The sequence below is a fragment of the Polyodon spathula genome, chromosome 4, assembly GCF_017654505.1.
Source record: "Polyodon spathula isolate WHYD16114869_AA chromosome 4, ASM1765450v1, whole genome shotgun sequence".
Classification (NCBI taxonomy): domain Eukaryota; kingdom Metazoa; phylum Chordata; class Actinopteri; order Acipenseriformes; family Polyodontidae; genus Polyodon; species Polyodon spathula.
The window spans coordinates 35,781,324-35,802,998 of record NC_054537.1 but is presented as its reverse complement, the minus strand read 5'-3'; the positions used below and the strand labels follow the sequence as shown (position 1 = coordinate 35,802,998).

The following is a 21,675-nucleotide window of genomic DNA, read 5'->3' as shown; positions in this document are numbered from 1 at the left end:
TTTGATTTTCTTTGCTATATATTTATTATTATAGCCTTACTGACCCTACAGCGTTCACTGCTAATGTTTTGCCCCAAATTATATTGTTTATAAACTATTGATTTTATCTTCAGACCTTTGCTCTAGGTACCATCCATCTTGATCTGATTAAACCTCTTAGTCATTGTGTGATTGTCCCTTTGATATGCTGGGTGGTAACATAAACATCTCCTAGACTGCAGCAGTGCTGTTTGAATGCTTCAGGCATGGTAGTCTGCAGAGCCAAAACTCCCTGGAACATCACAACCAAGTGACAGGGAGCTGCAGCTAAATAGATTCAGGTTTAATTTTCTCACATCTCTTATACTCTATTATGGTGAGGCCAAGTACTAACCCCCCCCCACCACCATCACTACCAACACTACTACCACCACCCAAGTTCCAAGCTCCTTTAAAATATTACATTTATCTTGGTTATAACAGCTTCCATTTACACATGGCTGTGATTTAGTTCCTGGTGTCAGTTTACCTTACATATCAGGATCTAGTAAAGAAGGGTCCCCACAATGGTGATTGATTCAAGGCAAAGTAGACCCGAAATAAAGAGTTTTACAGTACAATATATACATTAATTATTACAAATGCTGTCATGGAGAGGAATATAATGTATTGTTCTTTTAAATGCGTCATGCTCCTGTTTCAAAGCAATATAGGTGCAACATTGAGCATGTTCTGAATGCATGCCTTTATGACCACAGAATCTCCGTCAAGAGCTGGAAGCAAAGTTCTATGAAGACACTTTTGACTGGGAGCAAGTGAGGCACAATGATGCAGCTGGGCTGCTGAAGATGTTTATTAGAGAGCTGCCATATCCCTTGCTAACTGTGGAGTATCTCCCAGCCTTTATCGCAGTGGAAAGTGAGTAAGCTATAACTAACATATCTGGGACACTTAGTCGGAGACAAAAGTATTTGCACCTCATGCTTATGTCATAATTCAAAGTAACAGATTAAGGACAAGCATTTATTAAACTTGAACCACTTTTTATTAAAACAAAAAGAAAAATACAGAATTTATAGTAATTTAACAAATAATCGATTTAAAAAAAAAAAAAAAAAAAAAAAAAAACTTTATTAATTTAAAGTATTGTTCATAAAGTTATTTTTTAGTATCATTGGAATAGAGAATTTTGTTGAAGAGTGCTTCAGATTCCTGTTCATATTTGTTGGCAAATTTTAGACAGTTTTTTTTCTTTCTTTTTTTTTTTTTTTTTTAATTTAGTTGTTGCCAATTATTTTTTTATTTTCTCCCAATTTGAAATGGCCAGTTGTTATTTCTTTATGCTCGGCTCACCGCTACCACCCCTGTGCTGACTCGGGAGCGGCGAAGATGAACACACGCTGTCCTCCGAAGCGTGTGCCGTCATCCGACCGCTTCTTTACACACTGCGGATTCACCATGCAGCCGCCCAGGAGCTACAGCGTAGGAGGACAACGCAGCTCCCGGGCAGCTAACAGGCAAGCCCACAGGCGACCGGCCAGACTACGGGGGTCGCTGGTGCGCGGTGAGCCGAGGGCACCCTGGCCGACCTAGACCCTAGATGTTGGTTTCCCAGATTTCTTCGATACTGTTCAGTAGCCATTTCCTTTGTTGTAGTTTGCTACAATGTGCTTTCCTTAAATGTGACTCCTTTCTCGTGACTGTCATCTGCTGTGTTGCCAAAATGGTCTTCTTTAACAGATGTTGGAAAAATTAACTCTTTATCTGGCTACTGACTTTATAATGCTGTATAGTTACTGCGTAATGGTTTTCAATCAATGAATATATTTTTTAATTCTCTTACATTTTTACAGACTTTTTTAATGAACAAATATTTTAAATTGTTTAAGTAAGTTGTTTGGTAAAGTATCTGAAATGGTATATTTTGGTCTTTGTCGTATTAATTAGTGGCTAATGTTCACTACATGCTTGTAGTGAACATGTTTTGTTGAATTATCTTATATAAGTGTAGGGGGCCAATACTTTTGTCTGCAACTGTAGCTACATCTTTTTCACATATGTTGGTCCTTCTAGCAGGGGTAGCAGCTGTAAACTCAATTGATCCCAAAAGTAATGTAATTAAACTTCCATACTGATCCTTTATCTCTTTAAACATTAAAGAAGGTATAAGCCAAAGTGTTAGAATTACACTGATATGTTACATTGTTTAGGAACCAACTAGTGCCAACAAACCTTTAAAGCTTGAACCTGTATATTGTTAAATTATATATATATATATATATATATATATATATATATATATATATATATATATATATGTGTGTGTGTGTGTTACTGAGCAGTGCAGGAGTCTAGCAACCTAGGATATTGCCTGTGTACCAGACATTGCTTGATTCTCTCACTACACTGCAGTGGTTCAGTAGCTGCAGTCTAGGTCCTTATACTCCATGGACATGTATTCACTTACACAGGATGTGAGGAATTGAAAAAGACAATGCAATCATAAACAAAGTGTTTCAGTACTTAAGTGTGCTCTGAATTTACATCTAATATGTAACTTGATCTTCAAAAAGAAAAAAAGCCCTTGCTAATTTAATTTCAATTTTGAAAGGCTTTCTGGAAACCAAATTGCAAACGAACCGTGCCAGCTTCCACCATGAAGTGAATCGTGTCAGATATTACCTTTTCAAGCAGCTGATTCTCCTTTTGATTCGTTGGCCTCTGTACTCTTTAGATTTTTTTTTTTTTTTTTTTTTTTTTTTTTTTTTTAAATGTAATTTTTTTTTGCTTTGCAGCATTAACACTGATAAGCTGCCAGTGAGCCTGGATGATGCTTTTAAGTTATCTTTTTGCACTGCTAAATTCCTTTCTAACATTGCTGTTATTTTCAGATATCTCTCCATCCAAGCTGCAGCTACAAGCTTTGCATCTCCTTATCATGTTGCTGCCTGAACCCAACAGGGACACGCTTAAGGTACACTTCCACGTGGAACAGAATTTTATCTTCAGTACATGAATTAAACTACAAGGCAATAGCCAATTATCCTGCTTAAAGCCTGTCCGTGCCAATGTTTTGCAGTCTTCACATTATTGTGTTATTTTGCTATTCCCAACAAACACCTTGGTCTTATCTGTAAGTTTACATGTGTACAGATTCTGACTAGCGATGAGATTAAAAGCGCTATGACCACAAATACAAGAGGAGTTTGGCTCTTTTGCATTGTGGTTAAGGGGTTTGCTTGCGGTGTAAAGTTTGCTAGTTCACGACCAGCCTCCGTGCTGTACCATGGTTCAATACCATACTAAAAACATAGGAAAGTAAATCTAGAAAACATACATATTAAAGCAGACCAAAGACATCGTGACAGCACAGGTGTCAGTATGGTAAAAGCCGTGCTTTCACCTAGGACATATAATATGAAATAGTTTTTACATTTTTAATTAAATTCCTTCAATTTTTTATATCTAGTTGTAAGAACATTTAAAGTACATTTTTTGATTAGAAAAATCACCATTCGAATACGATTCAAATCTAAACCACTATCCTCCTTAGTGTACATTTTTTCCAACAATTCGTAGTCCGCATTTGCATTCATGATCTGTTATGAAGTCCACATTTTTAAATCCTGAGCCGCCTGCGGACCACTTTGTTTGAAGCCATGTGAGCGGCTAACCTTCCTAGAGATTAGTTGATATATTGGTTAGTATTACATTTTAGCACTACTAAGATAGTTGCACATTCTAGTATATAACCATCGTATTTATTTTTAATGCTGATATTACTTACTGTCAATACCAACTCATAATCGATGCTGAAGTTCTGATGTTTCTAGCTAATAAAAAAATGAAGGAATTTTGTTTTGCAATTCAGTGGAAAAGTGAACTGATAAATGCTAAATTTGAGTTTCTTCTCCTTTTCAGGCTTTGTTAGAGTTCCTCAGTAAAGTGGTGGATAACGAGGAGAAGAACAGAATGAGCTTATGGAATGTGTCCATGATCGTTGCCCCGAACCTCTTCATGTGCAAAGGCAAAACTGTCAACCTGCAGGAAATGCAGGCTGCAGCCGGTGCAGCACATGTGGTGCGATTGCTTGTGAAGTACCAGGACATTCTGTGGACAGTGAGTACTGAAAAACACATACTTATCGGACCTGCACATTTAGTGTGAAATGAGATTGCTATCAATTAAATTAGACAGCCCTTAAATACAACTTCAATCTACAAATTAATAATTTTAATTAACTAGTTTTTGGTTAACTTATATTGTGTGGATTTGGGGTGCTCTTGCCAAATGTTCTTTTTGACAGTTCTATTCCCAGAGCTCTCCTTCTAGTTTCTTGTGAATTTTTCTCCAGGTGCCATACTTTATGATCTCTCATGTTAGAAAAATGAACGAAGCGGCTATGAACAAGAGACACCAAGCTTCTGACAAAAGTAAAAAAAAACTGTTGAGACCCTTCTGGAACCCAGAAAGAGAAAAAACTGAGAGGAGCGAGGTATGCTGTCTTATCATTTCTATACTTCACATGTGAACAAGCTAAGAATTTTAAGAAGAAAACTGTCCACAGACTTCTGCTGGATTCGTTTTTATTGTTTGTTTTTGTTGACTACCTATATATGAGGAGTCATTCGCAAAGACAACATTATATTAATAAGATCACTGTACTTCCATGTGCTCTTTCTAAAGCCTTTTATTCCCTAGAGAAAACACAAACTGTTTTTTTGTTTTTTAACATGATTTCGCTAACCTCTGTCCCGTGATTATTTAATTCTGCAAAAACCTAATCAAATGCTGACATCTGCAAATTACTTTTTAACATTAATTTAACATTAATTCTAGACTTTGTAGCATTGTTTGAGTAATGTGCTGTATAATCAAAGTAAGTTTCAGTTTTCTAAGAAATTTCATTAAGTGATTGGTGAGGTTTCTGCTGCTTTTGTTCTTACAATTGCTTCGGAAATTATAGTTCTCTTCATTGTGCCAACAGCTCTGTGACATACCTCGAGGAGTGATACGGGTTCACGCTCCCCGACATGCCAAGGTTTCCATGGCGATCCAACTTGATAACGAGACAAAAGCCATGGACGTTATTGCTCGATTTGACTGTGAAAACAGGTGGGTGCAAGGGGGTATTGATTAATGATTTTGTTTTGTTTTTGAAATCGCAGTACAACATGGTGGTTGTGCTTGAGCCTTGTCTTAATGCTATTAGTTCTTGGTTGTTGTTGGACCATGTTTAAAAAGATGTAGATGTAGTCGTAAAGTTGAGTGGAACCTGCTAAATAAATAATGTTATGTTAACATATTGAATTACATACCGCTTTGTGTAGTTTTCCATGCACAGTACTTAACGAAAAACTAATGTGACATTTAATAATCTAATATGAAATACTGTGGCTTCTGGTAGACTTTTGCAATATCATTTTGTAATTTCTTTGATTACATGATGTTAAATAAAATATCTAAATTGTGTTCATATAGGTTTCTTTTTTTATTTTTTTATCAATCCTAAAATTCTAGGTGATAATAAAAATTGACCATAGCGGCTCATTAGTTACATTTTTAAAAAGTCTGTCTATTTAAAACAGCCTGTATAACTTATCTTAACAGTGTGTGTTTATTGTTGGTTTTCAGCAGTGGGTCCCAGGGCTCAGTTAGAAGACAGAAACAGTATCTCTATGAAGTTGGTGGAAATATAGGTAAGCCTAAGTTCCCATTCATTTTCAGTTATATGTAACACAAGCATTAGCGTTAACCACTTGCGGTTGATCTGCTTTCGGTATTTGAGTTTCAATACTGGCTAACTTTTTTCTTTGACTGTCTTAACAAAATGTATGTGACAATGTAACAAAATAGCACACTATTTTAAGTTTTAAGTTAAAAAAATGTATTTTTTGAAAATAGTACAATTGTTTTAGTCATTATATTTTCACAAACCTCTTCAATGTCAATTGCGCTGTTCTGTTTTTGTTATGTTTTCAAGTATAACGTGCTATACCTGAGCAGGATCTGAAATACAATCCTTGACATATAAGAGACTATATCAAGTAGAAAAAACATTTTTGCTAATTAGTCCCTCTAGAAAAACGCGATTCTGTGAACATGGAAAAATGCACAGAATCAGCCTTTTCAATACATACCAAAAAAATGTTTCTTTCCTTGGATTTATTTTCTTTAAAATCTAAAAATCTGTAAAGTGCCAAATTCCGCCGAACTGCAGGGTCTAAATTTATGATGGAGATCGTTTTTTGGATCTTAACAACGAAGGGACAGCGTATGACCAAAAAAAAAAAAAAAAAAAAGAAAAACTAGGTTCATATTTTAAAGAATATGGTATAAAAATTGGAATACATAACGGTAATTGCAGACATCAGTGTGTATTAAAATGCAGTGAGCAGTTTTGTTCAGGTTGACTGATGTGTCTGCCTCACTGACTGTCTGGAAGATTCTAGAGAACTTAAACTCATGTTGAGAAGAGACATAGACAGCGTGTTACTTATAAAACATGCAAATAAGCAGTTCCATTTTTAGTTTTACAAACTGTAAAAAATAAATAAAAAAATAATAATCTTGATATATAAAGAAATTTAAGAAATTTCATTTGTAGCACCTAAAGACAGAGTATTTAAACTATTTAAAAAAAGGATACATTAATCAAAACTTAATTGAAACTTTAAAATGCCATTGTTTTTTGTTTTCTTTTCATAAAATAAACTTAGAACCATTTTATAAGCGCAACAACGCACCAGACATGTGTCAGATAGGCCTGTGTCTAACTGTGGTGGGTTATTGCTTACTTAACCTAACTGTGACTTACTTTTTGTTATTTATTAATACTCGAAGACTATTTTTCCGCAGAATTGAACAAGTTATTTGCAGAAAATACATGTTTCTCTTTGCAAATTTAAAAACAAAATACTGTAGATTTCCATTGGGACTCATTAAAAACGCAAAACTGTTTTTAATCAGTGCCGTCAGTAATCTTGCCTCCACTGAATAGGCAGGTTTAACACTGAAAACCTTACAGATTTCATGTAATTGCAGGTGAGCGATGCCTGGATCCAGAAACGTACCTCCTAGATTTATACCATGTGAATCCTCAATGTCAATGGATTTTAAAGCCCAAAACAACATGAAGCTTTATGGAAATGTCATTAAGAAAGCGCTGGTTACTACACCTATAGGAATGTCTGGATCTCATACTGGTGGATTTGAGATGAAGGCAACTAAACAGATGCTGGTTTGGATACACCACCTGTTTCTAAAGGATATTTTTGCCACAGACAGATGGTCAGTATCTCCTGCAGACATTTAAAGGTTGGGAAACAGGAGTCCATCTATATATATATATATATATGACTGTGCTTGAGCCAGCCTGTGGAATGTATATGGATTTGAACTACTGCTTGCATGACATAATTGTGTATTCTACTTGGAGTAGTTTTCAAAATATAGCCAAAAGAAAACTTAGATAAAGTCATGAAATCCAGTCAATGCCAAATCAGTTTGCCAGTTATAGCCATTACGTCTGCTGTTTTTACTTCCTAATTGTAGGGGATACCTGTATGAAAAAATGCCTGGAAGCCTTTTCACTGACAATGCAAAATAAACATGGATGTAAAAAGATGTACATGCAATATTTATAACACTTATCCAATGTTTTTGTTGTATTTTCTGATGGAGACCTTTTTTTTCACAAGTAACTTCATTGTAAATAACATTAATTTAAGAGCTTGAGAACATTAAACTGAAATACGTATTCCCAACACTAAAGAAAAAAAAGAATTGTACACCACTGCTCTTGCACAGCTTTTGTTAAACGATTTACTGTCCTGTCTGTCACTTATAGTCATTTTAACAGGTATCTCCAACTACCTGTAAAAGCTCTGAATTATATGTATTACTGTACTGTAGTGTTGCATTTCTTCTGTTGCTTTCAAACAACGTCCAGCACCATTGCCAAGTGTGAAATGCAGGTCGTTTTAGCTTTTTAATGGCCTTTTGTAGGACAGTGGGCTTTTAAAAAGAAAAAACCCAGTTCAGGTCAGGCCAGGTTGCACATTCTGTCCTAATCACAGTGTGCTACATCATATATACTGTTCTAAACTATTTGCGTCTGTGCTGGAAATATTTATACTCGGCAATTACTGTCACAGGAAGCCTTGTTAATTTACAGCTTTGTGCAACACTAAATTTGGCAGGTGTGTTTACTAGTTTGTTAGGTCAGTACCATTCAGTGTCAGAGTTGAAGGATTAAGTCTTAAGCCCTCTACAGCAGGTTCTGTGAGGCTGCATGATTTATCTCCCCACAGCCATTTTTTGACAGATAGTCAGTTTTCTACCAAAGGCATGATCCAGATTACATTTAGGACCTTTAAGATCAAAAAGGTGCATACGCTAAATGCTACATTACAGTAGTCCTCAGGGAGAATGAACTGTTTTTTATTTTAACAGTGGACATAAAGCCGTTGAGTTTTTTTTTTTTTATGTTTTCAGTTTTTAGAGGACCAGGATTGGGGACAGGAACCACTGCATGTCACTGAAAGAGCTAAGCTAGCCACTCACCTTAACAGGAGGCGTGTAATGAAAAGAGTTTGAAACTGGTCATTTAACATTAGTAATGGGACCTCTGAGTTGATCTTGTTTGGAAGGAAATTGGGGCATTGCTGTTGGCAAATTAATTTATTTCAATCTGATCACCTATTTTAAGCCAATATATGATGATTATACATAAGAAAAAAGATATATTTTTATAATTGATTATAAACAGGATTAAATAAATACCTCCCCCCTCCCTCACCCATTGTGTTCATGAATTGACCTGGTTCATATTTGACTGTTTGCATTAAGTGCTTTCTCTTGAGGCCTTTACAGTTTTACAGATTATGGCTAAATATTTGACTCTAGTGATCTCCCTACAGAAGTAGAGCGGAAGTGACAATGTTGTTTTGTGGAACATTTGGGCGATTATCTATAACAGATATAATACTTTATGGGGAAACTACTGTGAATTTAGGACACACCACTGCGAATCGCCCAGTCAGAGGTTTAGGCCTGCCTAAGGTAAACAGAGGCCACTGTAATTACAGCAGTGCTTGAAATGGGGTGGTACTCACTGCTACGGAGTACCGCTACTTCTGAATTTCAAATGTTTGAGCAGCACTTTGGTCCTTATCTCTGACTGTCTGCCTGAATTCTTTTCCAAACTATCAGCTGCATTTATGTGACTTTGTAGTTGTTATTTTGTTGTCCCAGCAGCAGCTGCAAGGTTTACGTCACAGCAGAGCAAAGACTGCAACTCCCAGAGTGCATTACAAAACAACTGCAACTCCCAGAGTGCATTACAAAACAACTGCAACTCCCAGAGTATATTGCAAAACAACTGCAACTCCCAGAGTGTATTGCAAAACTGTGGGGGGATTTATTTTGAATGGTCCAGGTCAAGTCGCGATTAGACGCAGTACAGATTTGACGAGATGAGCTGGACAGGGAGGGAGCGAAAGACAGCTGGACAGGGTGCCTGAGAGAGAGCTGAACAGGGAGACAGACATAGAGATGGAAGGAGTCAGAGAGAGCTGGACAGGGTGGGAGGGAAGACAGCTGGACAGGGTGCCTGAGAGAGAGCTGGACAGGGAGACAGACGTAGAGATGGAAAGGGAGTCCGAGAGAGAGAGAGCTGGACAGGGAGCCTGAGAGTACTGTGAGTACCGCCACTTTTTTTTTTCCATTTCAAGCACTGAATCACATCACATCATCAATACCCTTACCCATAATGCTTTGCATCTGATTAAAATCAGAACTATTGCACTTTCTGACAAATCCCGTGATGCTTCTGTTTTGCATTGCATTTAATATGCCCGGAAACATTTGTTCATCAATCCAATACCACAGAGACACAGTTCACATTAAGCCACCTCTAATGATCGGGTCTAATGTTGTATGTCATTTTAAAAGGTTTTTTGACAAATTGAACATTAAAAAATAAAAACATCAATAACAATTACATTTCATATTTTATGAAGAATACATTTTTTATTGCCTGGGAGTGGCCAAATTGAAATGCTGTTTGTTGCCCCTCCACCAATTACAGTATGGTGTCTGTAGGACTCTTACTGCTGTATTCCTGTGTAAACTACATTGGCTTTATTTACATTTTATATAATAATGTATTCAGTCTATGGTGTTGAGGATTTGTTGCACTTGTTTTTCTGACTCATTTATGTGAATTTTTATTTTGTTATTTTTTTTTTTTTTACTATGTTTCAATCAACTGCATTTATTTTTTAAAAGGCCTGAACCAAAATGAAGGAAATCCAAATTCAGACAAGCTAATGTGTTATCATACTAGTGATAAAAGACTTGTGGTGTGACTGTATAAAGTGTATTTGTCAGTCGTGCTACTGGGTTGAGGTAAAAAGAAAAGTTATGGTTTGTATACCATGAAAAAAATGTTTTGCATTGCAGTCAATAAACACTACACATAATGCATTTGTAAAAATGTATATTGTACTTAACATTGTTTTAAAATATATACAGTATTAAAAAACATGTTTTATATTACTATGCTTTTGTTTTGATCACTATTTGTAGTGTGTGTAAAGGCTGACCAACAGTGTAGTGTGAGCATGTGACCTTTTTTTTATTACAAAACTGCATTTTTTGTTACAAGACCCATTTTATTTATGAAAGCTGCAGCAGACCATTTTCATGGGCAAGAACAGTAAATTCATGTATACTTCACATTAAATCTCAACTCCATCCATTCTACAACACTGTGAAAAGTCTCCAGAGGTCTCAAGTTGTATCATTCATCTTCTACAATGCTGTATGCTACATTGTGTCACTTTGTCCAAATCTTCTCTATTACGGTCTCAACTGGAATCATCCATGAATTGTGCTGGCCAAGGTTGCACGGCAGCGATACCCAGGGTTAGTATCTTGGTAGATTCAGTTTCAAAGCATCATTTTGTTCCTAATCTACCAATAAGAGAGTGCCCTGAAGATTCCTTGAAAACTTCACACACTTCCAGTCTTGATGCATACTTTATCCCTGAATCTCAACTCCGTTAAAAGTGTATTAGACGTGCATTCCTGGGGTACTCAGAAACATTAAAAAACTAAAGAACTCCCAAACACTTGGCATTCTCTTATTCTGTGCTCGCGCCTCCCTCTCTCACACATTGGGAGCAGAAACATACAGCACCACAGAAGGAAATACATGACCGGTATTCCTCACTTAGAACCATGTACTGTAGCAGCTACAGTCACAGTCAAAAGTATTGGCACCCTAGTCTTATTATAGCATAATTCAAGGAACTGATTAAGGACAAGCATTTGGTAAACTTTAAACACTTTTTTTTTCGTAATAAAACAAAAAGAAAAATACACAATTTCTAGTAATTTAACAAATAATCTATCATGACAAATTTAGTGGCACCACTTCTTTAGTATTTTGCATGTCCTCCTTTTGCTTTTATTACAGCTTTCAGACATTTGTGATAATTATTAACCAGTATGTTACATTTTGTGGTGAAATCTGTCATTCTGTCTTGCATATTTCCTTCAGCTCAGACATAAGCTTTTTCAGATCAGTCCAAAGCATATCTATTAGATTTAGATCTGGTGATTGCAAAGGCCAGTCCAGAGCTTTTATCTTCGTAGTCTTCGGAATTCCAGAGTTGACTTAGCCATATGCTTTGGGTCGTTGTTTTGTTGGAAGATAAACTGTCTGGCAATTGGCCTACGAGCAGATGGTATTGTTGTACTTTGCAGAACGTTTTGATACATGGCTGCATTCAATCACGCTTCAAAATCACATGTCTACAGTCCCTGAACTACTAAAACACCCCCACATCATGATGAAACCACAACCATGTTTGCTTCAGATTTCTGTTCATATTTCTCAGCCAGATGCTGCTGGTACTTACTGAGCTTCTAGTAGTCAGGGTTTAGGTCTGGTGCGTGGCTTGGTCAAAACATGATTTAAAACGTTGAAAATATCCTTGCAAAACATGAAGTTTCCGTTGGAAAGTTATTGGTACAGAATTTTCAGTTTTACTAAGGCTCTGCGTACTGTTGTTTAGGTTGTTCATGTGTTCTGTGCTATCAGCCAGATTCTGACCAACAGTTTGGATCCTCTAATTCAGGGTGTGTGCTGCAGTTTTTCAGCCAGGAACAGTTTAATATCTGCCAAACAGTTTATGAAATGTGCAAGGAAATTTCCACGACTTACCCACCTAACATTACTGTGGAGTAACAGATCTCCATGTTGATTATCCATTTCTTGCAGTGGCTCTTGAAACTGCCTGTGGTGTAATGCCTTTGCACTGATAAAGTTAACTATCTTTATCACAAGATCCATTACCGGTTGTAGATCGTGCCCTGCAATCTTTGCATAGAGCTTCTTGGTGAATTATACAATGAAATCGCATCAAAGGATGTTCCAAAATTAACAAAGCCTTTCCGTGCACCAGTTATATTGGGTGATCTCCTATCACAATCCAGTCCACAAGTTGTTCCAACCACTGGTATTATTGTATTTAACTCCTCTCTTAATTGGTCACCAACACAATATTGAGCTTCCACACAGTTTTACAATATCATTAATATAAGTATTTCTGTCAACTGCGAGTGAAAATGCATGATCTTTAACATTCTCTGCCATAGCCTAACATGGTCTTTCAAAGTATTTTTGGAAATGGACAATTCCTTTGTCCTTGTTGGGAAAAATCATTACGTTTTCAGCTGCCACCATCAAAGCTCCTTTTAATAATGGAGCTTTGTATTTTCCATCCTGCTTATCATTTTACATAAAACGACCTATTAAAGTGTATCTTTCAGGTCAAACACACCAATATATTTATGTATAGATTTCATCAATAGAAATAAAACCATTTTTATGCGGTTATTAATAAACTACAAATATATGATGGATTTTGTGTGGTGTATGGCCACACCCACTCGAAAATCATGCTGGCCGGAATAAAACTGGAAGGTACGTAAGGAAATGTAAACGCACATGGCGAATCCCTCTGAAAACATCGAAGATGACGTCAAAGACACAATTAATTTTAGGGAACAGACGCCACAACCCTACATTTTTGAACCGCCTGTGATGCAGCGGGTTCCACTGATCAACAGAGGCAGCGACTAAATGGGGATCGACCAGAAAAAGCCCTGTTCACACTTGTATCAATACAATACTAGTACAGTTTGTTTCGGTATAGAATATACTGGTACAAAACCACTTTCTGCCATAACTCACTTTTCAGTACCAGTACAGTACCGATACAGCTGCGATATACCTTGTCCACATTCATGTATGTTTAAATCGACAGTGTTGGGTGTAGCCATGATAAACGTACTGTTCACTGTAAATGAAAAGCTGTTTATAGTATTTAAACTGTAAAGCAATACATGCAGGTGCTTCAGAATATTACCTTAACTGTATCGGTACCGTGTCTGTTTACCTGTCCACACCAGGTGTTTCGAGTCGTACCGAAACATTAGCGGTGTCACGGAAAATAAGTTAGCCGTGAAATAAATCAGCGTTTGCCTTTTTTAGCCTTTCTGCGCACGCGTGAATTTTAGAATTTTAATGGCAAGGTTAAGCCGTCTCCATTTTCTGTCGCTAAACTTTAATTCAGAAAATTGTTTTACTTTTAAACATGTTGTCAGGATCTTTATTAAAGCTACGTTATATGTGGTTAAAACTGAAAACACATTGTTATAATATTAAAAACACTTTTTACTGTATCGTTGTATTTTAGTTAATAATAGCGGTTAACTTTAAGCTACTAAAAAGACTTTGTCGTGCGAGTTATTTTTATGTGCATTATATGTGTGTTAAATCGTTATAATAACACTTTTTAAATAATATGACAATATCTATTATTTAACATTCCCAGTTTAAACCATCATCACAGTTGTCATTTTAAGTTTGTAATCGCTGGATATTTACATTACAGGTTTTCTTTGTACAAATATTAGCGAAAGAGAAATACATACGATATTCTGTATATTTAGTTACGACTATCAGAAACAATTAAGCATTAAGATTTTTTTTATTTATTTTTATTTTTTATATGCAACTAGATTATTACAGCTGTCAAGTCACAAACCCCTCCCCCCTATAATGTATACTGCCCAGGCCCACCCCTAAAAGGCGTAAAATCTTAGACAATTTATTTTTCAAATATAAAATATACCAAAAACTAAACCAGACCACATCACAAGCATCGATCTGTAAGTACTGCACTCTAATTCACCATTCATATACAGGTGTGTGTATTCTCGTCCATATATATGAAGTCGGCGTGTTTCTTGGTATGTCCCTATGAAAGTATGTATAGGAAGCCAATCGTTTTGTGCGTTTCTCAGATGATCTATCTCTTAAAACACCACCTTTCACTAAAATCGTATACGTTTTCTTTATATATTAAAACAGGTTTAGGTATTCCCACACGTAGACTTGATTAAAACGTCAAAACAGTATTCTCTGTATCAATACGTGTTTGTACGCACTTCCCCATAACATTTATTTAAAAAAAAAACAACCAAGCATTTTACAGTGAAAATAATAACTTAGTTGAACTTGAGCCTGCATAGAATAAACGCTTATATTTGCTTACGCCACAGTATGATATGACACAATATTTTTGAAAGGAAATAAACATTTGGCAAGTAGTGATTTTAACTCTGCATAAACATAAATTATACCTACAAAATAATGTTTTTAAAATATTTATTTTTGTTAAAAACCATACTGCACATCCAAACACAGCAAGCGCTTTACTTTAAAATGTATTTATTTTAAAAAAAAAAAAAACAAACACAAAAAAAAACAACTTAAACGTACATTTACACTTCGATAAGACGACAAATGTTACTTTTTTAAACAGAAAAATAATGTCTGCATACACTTCGAAAAATATGATATCAAAGGTCTGCAATACCTGTTTTCGTTTCTTAAAAAAATCCAAATGGCACCTGTAAAATCTTGGATAAATCTCCACAGAACCTTGCCTTTAAATTCTAAAATCCGTGAGTGGGCAGAAAGGACCAGAAAGGCAAACGATAATTTATTTCACGGCTAACTTATTTCCCGTGACACCGGTACAAAACTTGCGCTTTTTTCTTATCGGTACGACACAGATAAGAACTCCATTCTGGACAGATGTTTCGGTTCTGTTTCGGTATGGTTCTGTTACAGGACAATAGAGTTGTGGACCCTCCAAAACCTGTGGCGGATCATAAAACATGGGAGTTGTACGATGTACAATGATGTTGAACACAATTTCAGAGTGATTATGATCAGCTTAATTTCTCACTTAGCGGGTCTGCATGTTGTCTTAAGTAAATTAATTTCCTTAAGTGTATTATTATTATTATTATTATTATTATTATTATTATTATTTATATATTATTATTATTGTTAGGTTTTAGGGAGGAATTTCCACATTGTGTGCTTGAAAGTTAGGTGGTGGTATGAATGAGATGCTACATAGGCTATGTAATGCTGCAGCACTCACTAGATAAACGGTAAATGTGTGGTGTCTATACAGATTATATTCTAAAGTACTGTAATGTGTTTGGAATAAATAATGTAGCCTCTTTACTAACACTTCTGTAGCATGTCTGCTCGTCTGGTGGTATTCTCCCAACCCAGCTACTCTCACGCTACCCCTCAGCTTTGTACTCTCCACTGGCTACCTATCTCTGTTCGCATCCAATTTAAGACCTTTGCTCTTGCCTGTCGCTCTGTTAATCATACTGGCAATTCCTATCTGCAACTCCTTGTCTCCTTACATTCCCTCTAGCCTTCTCCACTCATCCTCTCCTGGTTGACTCGTTATGCCTTCTCATCACTGTCCTTCCTCCAGTGCTCGCTCCATCTCTTCCCTTGTCCCCCTGTGGTGGAACCAGTTACCAGTTATCCTCCGGAATGGTCAGTCTTTTGCTGTTTTCTGCTGTCTTCTCAAAACTCACTTATTCAATCATTATTTGTAAATTCCTATTCATATACCTTTTTGTATTTTTTTCTTTATTTATATTTATCTTGTATATATTGTAAACACAGTGCCTATAGAAAGTCTACACGCCCTTTCAAATTTTTCACCTTTTGTTGCCTTATAGCCTGAAATTAAAATGCATTAAAATAGTTTTTTTTTCATTTATCTACCCATCCCACCCTGCAACTTCCAAGTGAAAAAAAAAATTCTATAAATTTGTAGAAAATTAATTAAAAATAATATCTGAAATAGCTTGGTTTAATAAGCGAGCAAAAAGGAGACTGATCAGAGAGGCTACCAAGAGGCCAATGGCAACTTTGCAAGAGCTACAGGCTTTTATGGCCAAGACTGGTCAAAGTGTGCATGTGACAACAATATCCCAAGCACTCTATAAATCTGGCCTGTATGGTAGGGTGGTAAGAAGGAAGCCATTACTCAAGAAAGCCCGCCTTGAATCCCATTTGAAGTATGCAAAAAAAAAAAAACTAAGGAGATTCTGTAGCCATGTGGCAAAAAGTTTTGTGGTCTGACAAAACTAAAATGGAACTTTTTTGGCCTAAATGCAAAGCGTTGTTTGGCACAAACCCAACACAGCGCATCACCCAAGGAACACCATCCCTACTGTGAAGCATGATGGTGGCAGCATTATGTTATGGGGATGTTTCTCATCGGCAGGGACTTGGGCACTTGTCAGGAGAGAAGGGAAAATGAATGGAGCAAAGTACAGAGAAGTCCTTGAGGAAAACCTGCTGCCCTCTGCAACAAAGCTGAAACTGGGACAAAAAGGTACTGCAAATGTCCTTGAGTGGCCCAGTTGGAGCACCAACCTAAATCCAATCGAAAATTTGTAGCATGACTTGAAGATTGCTGCCCATCAACGCTCCCCAAGGAACTTAACAGAGCTTGAACAGTTTTGTAAAGAAGAACGGCCAAGTATTGCCAAATCTAGGTGTGCATAGTTGGTAGAGACCTATCCCAACAGACTCACAGCTGTAATTGCTGCCAAAGGTGCTTCCACCAAGTATTGTCTCAAGGGGGTGGAGACTTATCCAATTACAATCTTTCAGTTTTGTATTTTTAATATATATATATATATATATATATATATATATATATATATATATATATATATATATATATATATTTCTCAATATAAACTGTTCCCCTTAACAGTTTGGAGTATGGTGTGTAGATAAGTGAGGAAAAAATCCTCATTTAAATGCATGAAACTCTGAGGCACTGTCACAACAAAACGTGAAAAAAGTTCAAGGGGGTGTAGACGTTCTGTAGGCTCTGTATGTGTTTGCTTTGCATTTTTATTGGCTAAAATGTATATACTTTTATTTTTAGGTTAATTTTCTGTAGGTTGCTTTGGATAAAGGCGTCCGTTAAATAATTAAATAATAATAAAAGTATGTTAAGCTTGTTTTAAGCTTGTTTTGAATGTTTTTGTAACACTACCAAGGCGTGCCAGAGCTAGCAGCCGTGCATGCCACTCTTGGCATGCGTGCCATAGTTTTGCAACCCTTGGTCTAAACTTACATGTGCCTTGAGCACTTTTAAATGCACTCCAGCTGACTGGTCCTAATGTATGCCTTATCATTACAGTTGCATAAATTCTGTGGCTCTAGCATTCCACAGTTAGTTGTATTGGTAGAAGTAACATTATACTGAGCTGTAAATCATTATTAACCCCAGTAATACTTATGTGTGAATCATCCAAAACTAGTATAGCACTTATTAAAAGGGCATGAACAACATCCATGGGTAACAATAGGACCTTTGTTTCCATGTTACTTAACACTGAATTTCATAGTGATGCATAGTTCTGAAATAGTAAGATATGAGGACTTGAGATTTGATGATTTTTCAGGAGTCTTATAATATTGATAAGGGCACATGGTATTAAATTAGTGAACAGTCATCTTTTAAATTTAATACAACACAAATTGGGAAATATGCTGAAGCTGCAACTTAAAGTTTCTCTTCAGTAATGCTACTTTTAAAGAAAATACAACAACTAATTTAAAACAAAATGGTCTGGCATTTATTGGAGTACATTAAAAATATTTAATCTATGAATTAACAAAAAACATTTGTTTATGAAAATACCGTTGTATCAAAATGTATAACTTTATGCCATGAAGTAGTTTTAGTGGAGTTTTTTGTTTAAAATACTTTAGTGAGACATAAAAAGTCTTAAGTTGTTTGTTAAAAACAAGGCCAGTCCTGAGTCGAGCCTGTCATGGCTCTGGATTTGTAACTCCCTCCAGTACTGTTAGTGCTCTGCGCCTGGGCAGGAGTTAGGGAAAACCCCACGAAGTTCAAAAGCTCCGCTGAAGTCGTAGGCCTCGCTGTGCTCTCCTTTGACAAGCCTGAGGTTCCTCATACAGCCCTGGAATGGAGTCTTGATTGATAGGCAGTTCTGCTTCACATTGGCTGTATTGGGTCAATAAGAAAAACAGGCATATTAGTTACAGCAAGACATTTATGTATTCATTTAAGTATTTGAAACAGATGGACAAAAATCAGTTCAGAAAAGCATCTTGGTCAAAACAAAACAGAGATTCTCCTGTGAGTGGAGTTACTTTGCTACATAAACTACAAAAAGCTTTCTGAATTTCCAGAATGACGCCAAACCATGCCGCAGGAATAATAAACAAAGGGCCCCAGTGCTGTGATCCGTACCCATTTCAAAGCAAAACCAATGCATACTGAAATGCTAAAGCCATCATCTGCACACATGCAAAACCAGCACATTTGTGTCCATAATGTTTAAACCTTAACCCAGTCACAGATGGAAAGTCATACATACCAGGAAAACCTCCCACATAGATTGGATTGTTGGTCTCAGCAGATGTGGACTGGGGATAGGGGTTGTTTGCCCGAACTGTTTGCCCATCGATAGTTAGACTGAACCAGTGCTTGCTTTTGTTAGCCTGGAGTTTGTGCCATTTCCCATCACAGAGGCTGCTGGAGTCACTTGGACTGTAGGTAGTGGTTATTCTTCCTGCCCCATTGTTCACATGGAATAAAATCTGCAACGGCAGCATAGTTTCATAAATACCTAGATCATTCTTAATGTCATGTCTTTGAAAGCAGAGAAAGTTTGAGTGCTCCTTTAGTGTGCAGTAACGTTAGGAAACAAAGCCAATTAGCCAAATGCTTTGAGTAATGTCTTCACCAGTGTACAAAGCAGTAGCAAAATGCTTTTGGCTGCTTCCTTTACAGTGCACTCAGAAGATCTCTAGTCCCAAAGGTCTGAATGGCCAACAGAGGGTAACAGTTTCAAAAGGCCATCATTAGGGCTGTAGTTTCTTCTTTGTAAAAAAAACTGGCTTATTTCACTGCATTTCATGGTCTAAAAATAGGCATTTTAAGATATTTCATGATTCAAAATAATATTTATTAAAGCAGAAACAAATAGCGTTGTCACATTCAACATTGATACATTTTTCTAGAGTTATTATACAACAAATGTTCCTATATATTGCAGAATATTTTGTTTTTCATGTCCACCTTTTAAAGATAATCTATTTTCACCATCAGTGAAATACCTACACTATTCTTTCAGAAATGTGAATTGTCACAGGGAACTGCATATTACACAGCAGTGGGTACATTTCAGAGAAATAGTGAAATCTGTAATAGTCGTGAAAAAAATAGTCAGCCATCATGCTTTCCTGCCCTGGATATAACTTATTCAAAAAGATGATACAGTGCCTATAGTAAGTATCCCCACCCCCCTTGGATGTTTTCACAATTTGTTGTTACAATCTGAAATCTTGATGCATTTAAATTGGATTGGTTTTCCTTTGATTACTCAACACTTTGAAGAGGCAAGAGAATTTTATATTGTGATACAACAGTTAATGGAAAAAAAAAACTGAAATGTCTTGATTACAGATAACCTATCACACCCCCCCACCCCCCCCCCCCCCCCCCCCCCCCCCCCCCCCCCCCCGAGTCAATACTTTGTAGAACCACCTTTTGCAGCAATTACAGCTGTGAGTCTTTTGGGGTAAGTCTCTACCAGGTTTGCACATCTGGATCGTGCAATTTTCTTTCTTCTTGGCAAAATTGCTCAAGCTCGGTCAAGTTGGATGGGGATCGTTGGTGGACAACAATCGTCAAGTCTTGCAACAGATACTCAATCAGATTCAAGTCCACGCTTTGACTTTCTTGTTTTTAAGTACTCCAGTGTCGCTTTGGCTGTGTATTTAGGGTCATTGTCCTACCTAAAGGTGACTCTCTGTCCCAGTCTTAGGTCTTTTGCAGACTGAAGCAGGTTTTCCTCAAGGATTTGCCTGTGTTTAGCTCCATCCATTTTGCCCTCTACCCTAACAATCTTCCCAGACCCTGCCGATGAAATGCATCCCCATAGCATGATGCTGCCACCACCATGCTTCACAGTAGGGATGGTGATACCTGGGTGATGTGCTGTGTTTGCGCCAGACATAATGCTTTGCATTTAGGCCAAATAGTTCAATTATTGTTTCATCGGCCCACAGAATCTTTTGCCACATCTTTTCAGAGTCTCCAACGTGCCTTTTTGCAAATTCCAAAAGGGACAGGCCAGATGTGTAGAGTAACTCGGCTATTGTTGACAGATGGATAGTTTCTCCCATCTTAGCCACGGAACGCTGTAGGTCTCAGAGTTGTCATTGGGGTCTTGGTGGATTCCCTGACCAATGCCCCTGTAACCTGGCTGCTCAGTTTGGGAGGACGGCCTGCTCTAAGCAGATTCTGGGTGGTGCCGTGTACCATCCACTTCTTAATGATCGACTTGACTGTGCTCCAAGGGATATTCAGTGCCTTTGAATTCTTTTTATACCCCTACCCTGATCTGTGCCTTTCCAAAAAGTTTCCAGAGTTGTTTTGAAAGCTCCTTGGTCTTCATGGTAGTATCTTTGCTTTGAATGCACTACCCAACTGTGGGACCTTACAGAGACAGGTGTATTTAATCTGAAATCATGTGAACCACTTTTATTGCACACAGATGGACTCCATTTAACTTATTGTGTGAATTCTGAAGACAATTGGTTGCACCTGAGCTTATTAAGGAGTGTCATAGCAAAGGGGGTGAATACTTATCTAATGAAGACTTTTCAGATTTTTATTTTTAATTGATTTGTTTTTTCACACATTGAAAGTGTTGAGTAGGTTGTGTAAATCAAAGGGAAAAAAATCCCATGTAAATGCATCAGGATTTCAGTTTGTAACACAACAAACAGTGAAAACGTCCAAGGGGGGTGAATACTTCCTAAGGCACTGTACATCTTCTCAACAATATTGTCAGCTGTTTCGTGGTCTTAGCTTTTAGATCAGTTCACATTTTTTGGTGTTGGAATAATTCAATTCTTGGGTGGTTGTCCTTTTGTAAAACTAAACTAGTCATGCATAAGCAATGCAAGTAAACATGTTTAACAGCTTAAAAACACAAACACATTCATAATTAATAAAGCGTTAAGCTACTAAGCTTCTGTACGCAGTGATTACTAGTGTACTTTTTCAGTATTCTACCCAACATGTGCAATACTGACCTTGCCACTGACAAGTTCCAGTCCTACTGCATCCACCTTGGCACTGCTTATTCCCAGCAGGACTCCATTCTGCAGTGACGTGCGGAACTCCAATGAGACAATCAAGTCAGACCTGACCTTGTAGCCTTTTGCTGCAGAAAAAA

General features: G+C 37.0%; 2 protein-coding genes across 3 annotated transcripts in view; one reads left to right on the top strand and one right to left on the bottom strand.

Moving 5' to 3' along the window:
* The window catches only part of LOC121314481 (rho GTPase-activating protein 28-like), a 56,811-nt gene extending 45,684 nt beyond the window's left edge, over window positions 1-11,127 (top strand). The window contains exons 9-15 of one of the 2 annotated variants that reach the window (XM_041247808.1): window positions 738-897; window positions 2,871-2,953; window positions 3,901-4,098; window positions 4,334-4,474; window positions 4,967-5,094; window positions 5,617-5,678; window positions 7,024-11,127. In XM_041247808.1, coding sequence (XP_041103742.1) covers window positions 738-897; window positions 2,871-2,953; window positions 3,901-4,098; window positions 4,334-4,474; window positions 4,967-5,094; window positions 5,617-5,678; window positions 7,024-7,115 — 864 coding nt within the window. In that variant the 3' untranslated portion in view covers window positions 7,116-11,127. Of the gene's footprint in view, window positions 1-737; window positions 898-2,870; window positions 2,954-3,900; window positions 4,099-4,333; window positions 4,475-4,966; window positions 5,095-5,613; window positions 5,679-7,023 lie in introns of both variants that reach the window. The other variant, XM_041247807.1, reaches the window with a different exon arrangement.
* Window positions 11,128-17,889: 6,762 nt separating this feature from the next.
* Window positions 17,890-21,675, bottom strand: part of LOC121314480 (laminin subunit alpha-1-like) — a 70,029-nt gene continuing 66,243 nt past the window's right edge. The window contains exons 61-63 of the mRNA XM_041247806.1: window positions 21,533-21,663; window positions 18,805-19,027; window positions 17,890-18,428 (exon numbers count right to left, since the gene is read on the bottom strand). Coding sequence (XP_041103740.1) covers window positions 18,268-18,428; window positions 18,805-19,027; window positions 21,533-21,663 — 515 coding nt within the window. The 3' untranslated portion in view covers window positions 17,890-18,267. The remainder of the gene's footprint in view (window positions 18,429-18,804; window positions 19,028-21,532; window positions 21,664-21,675) is intronic.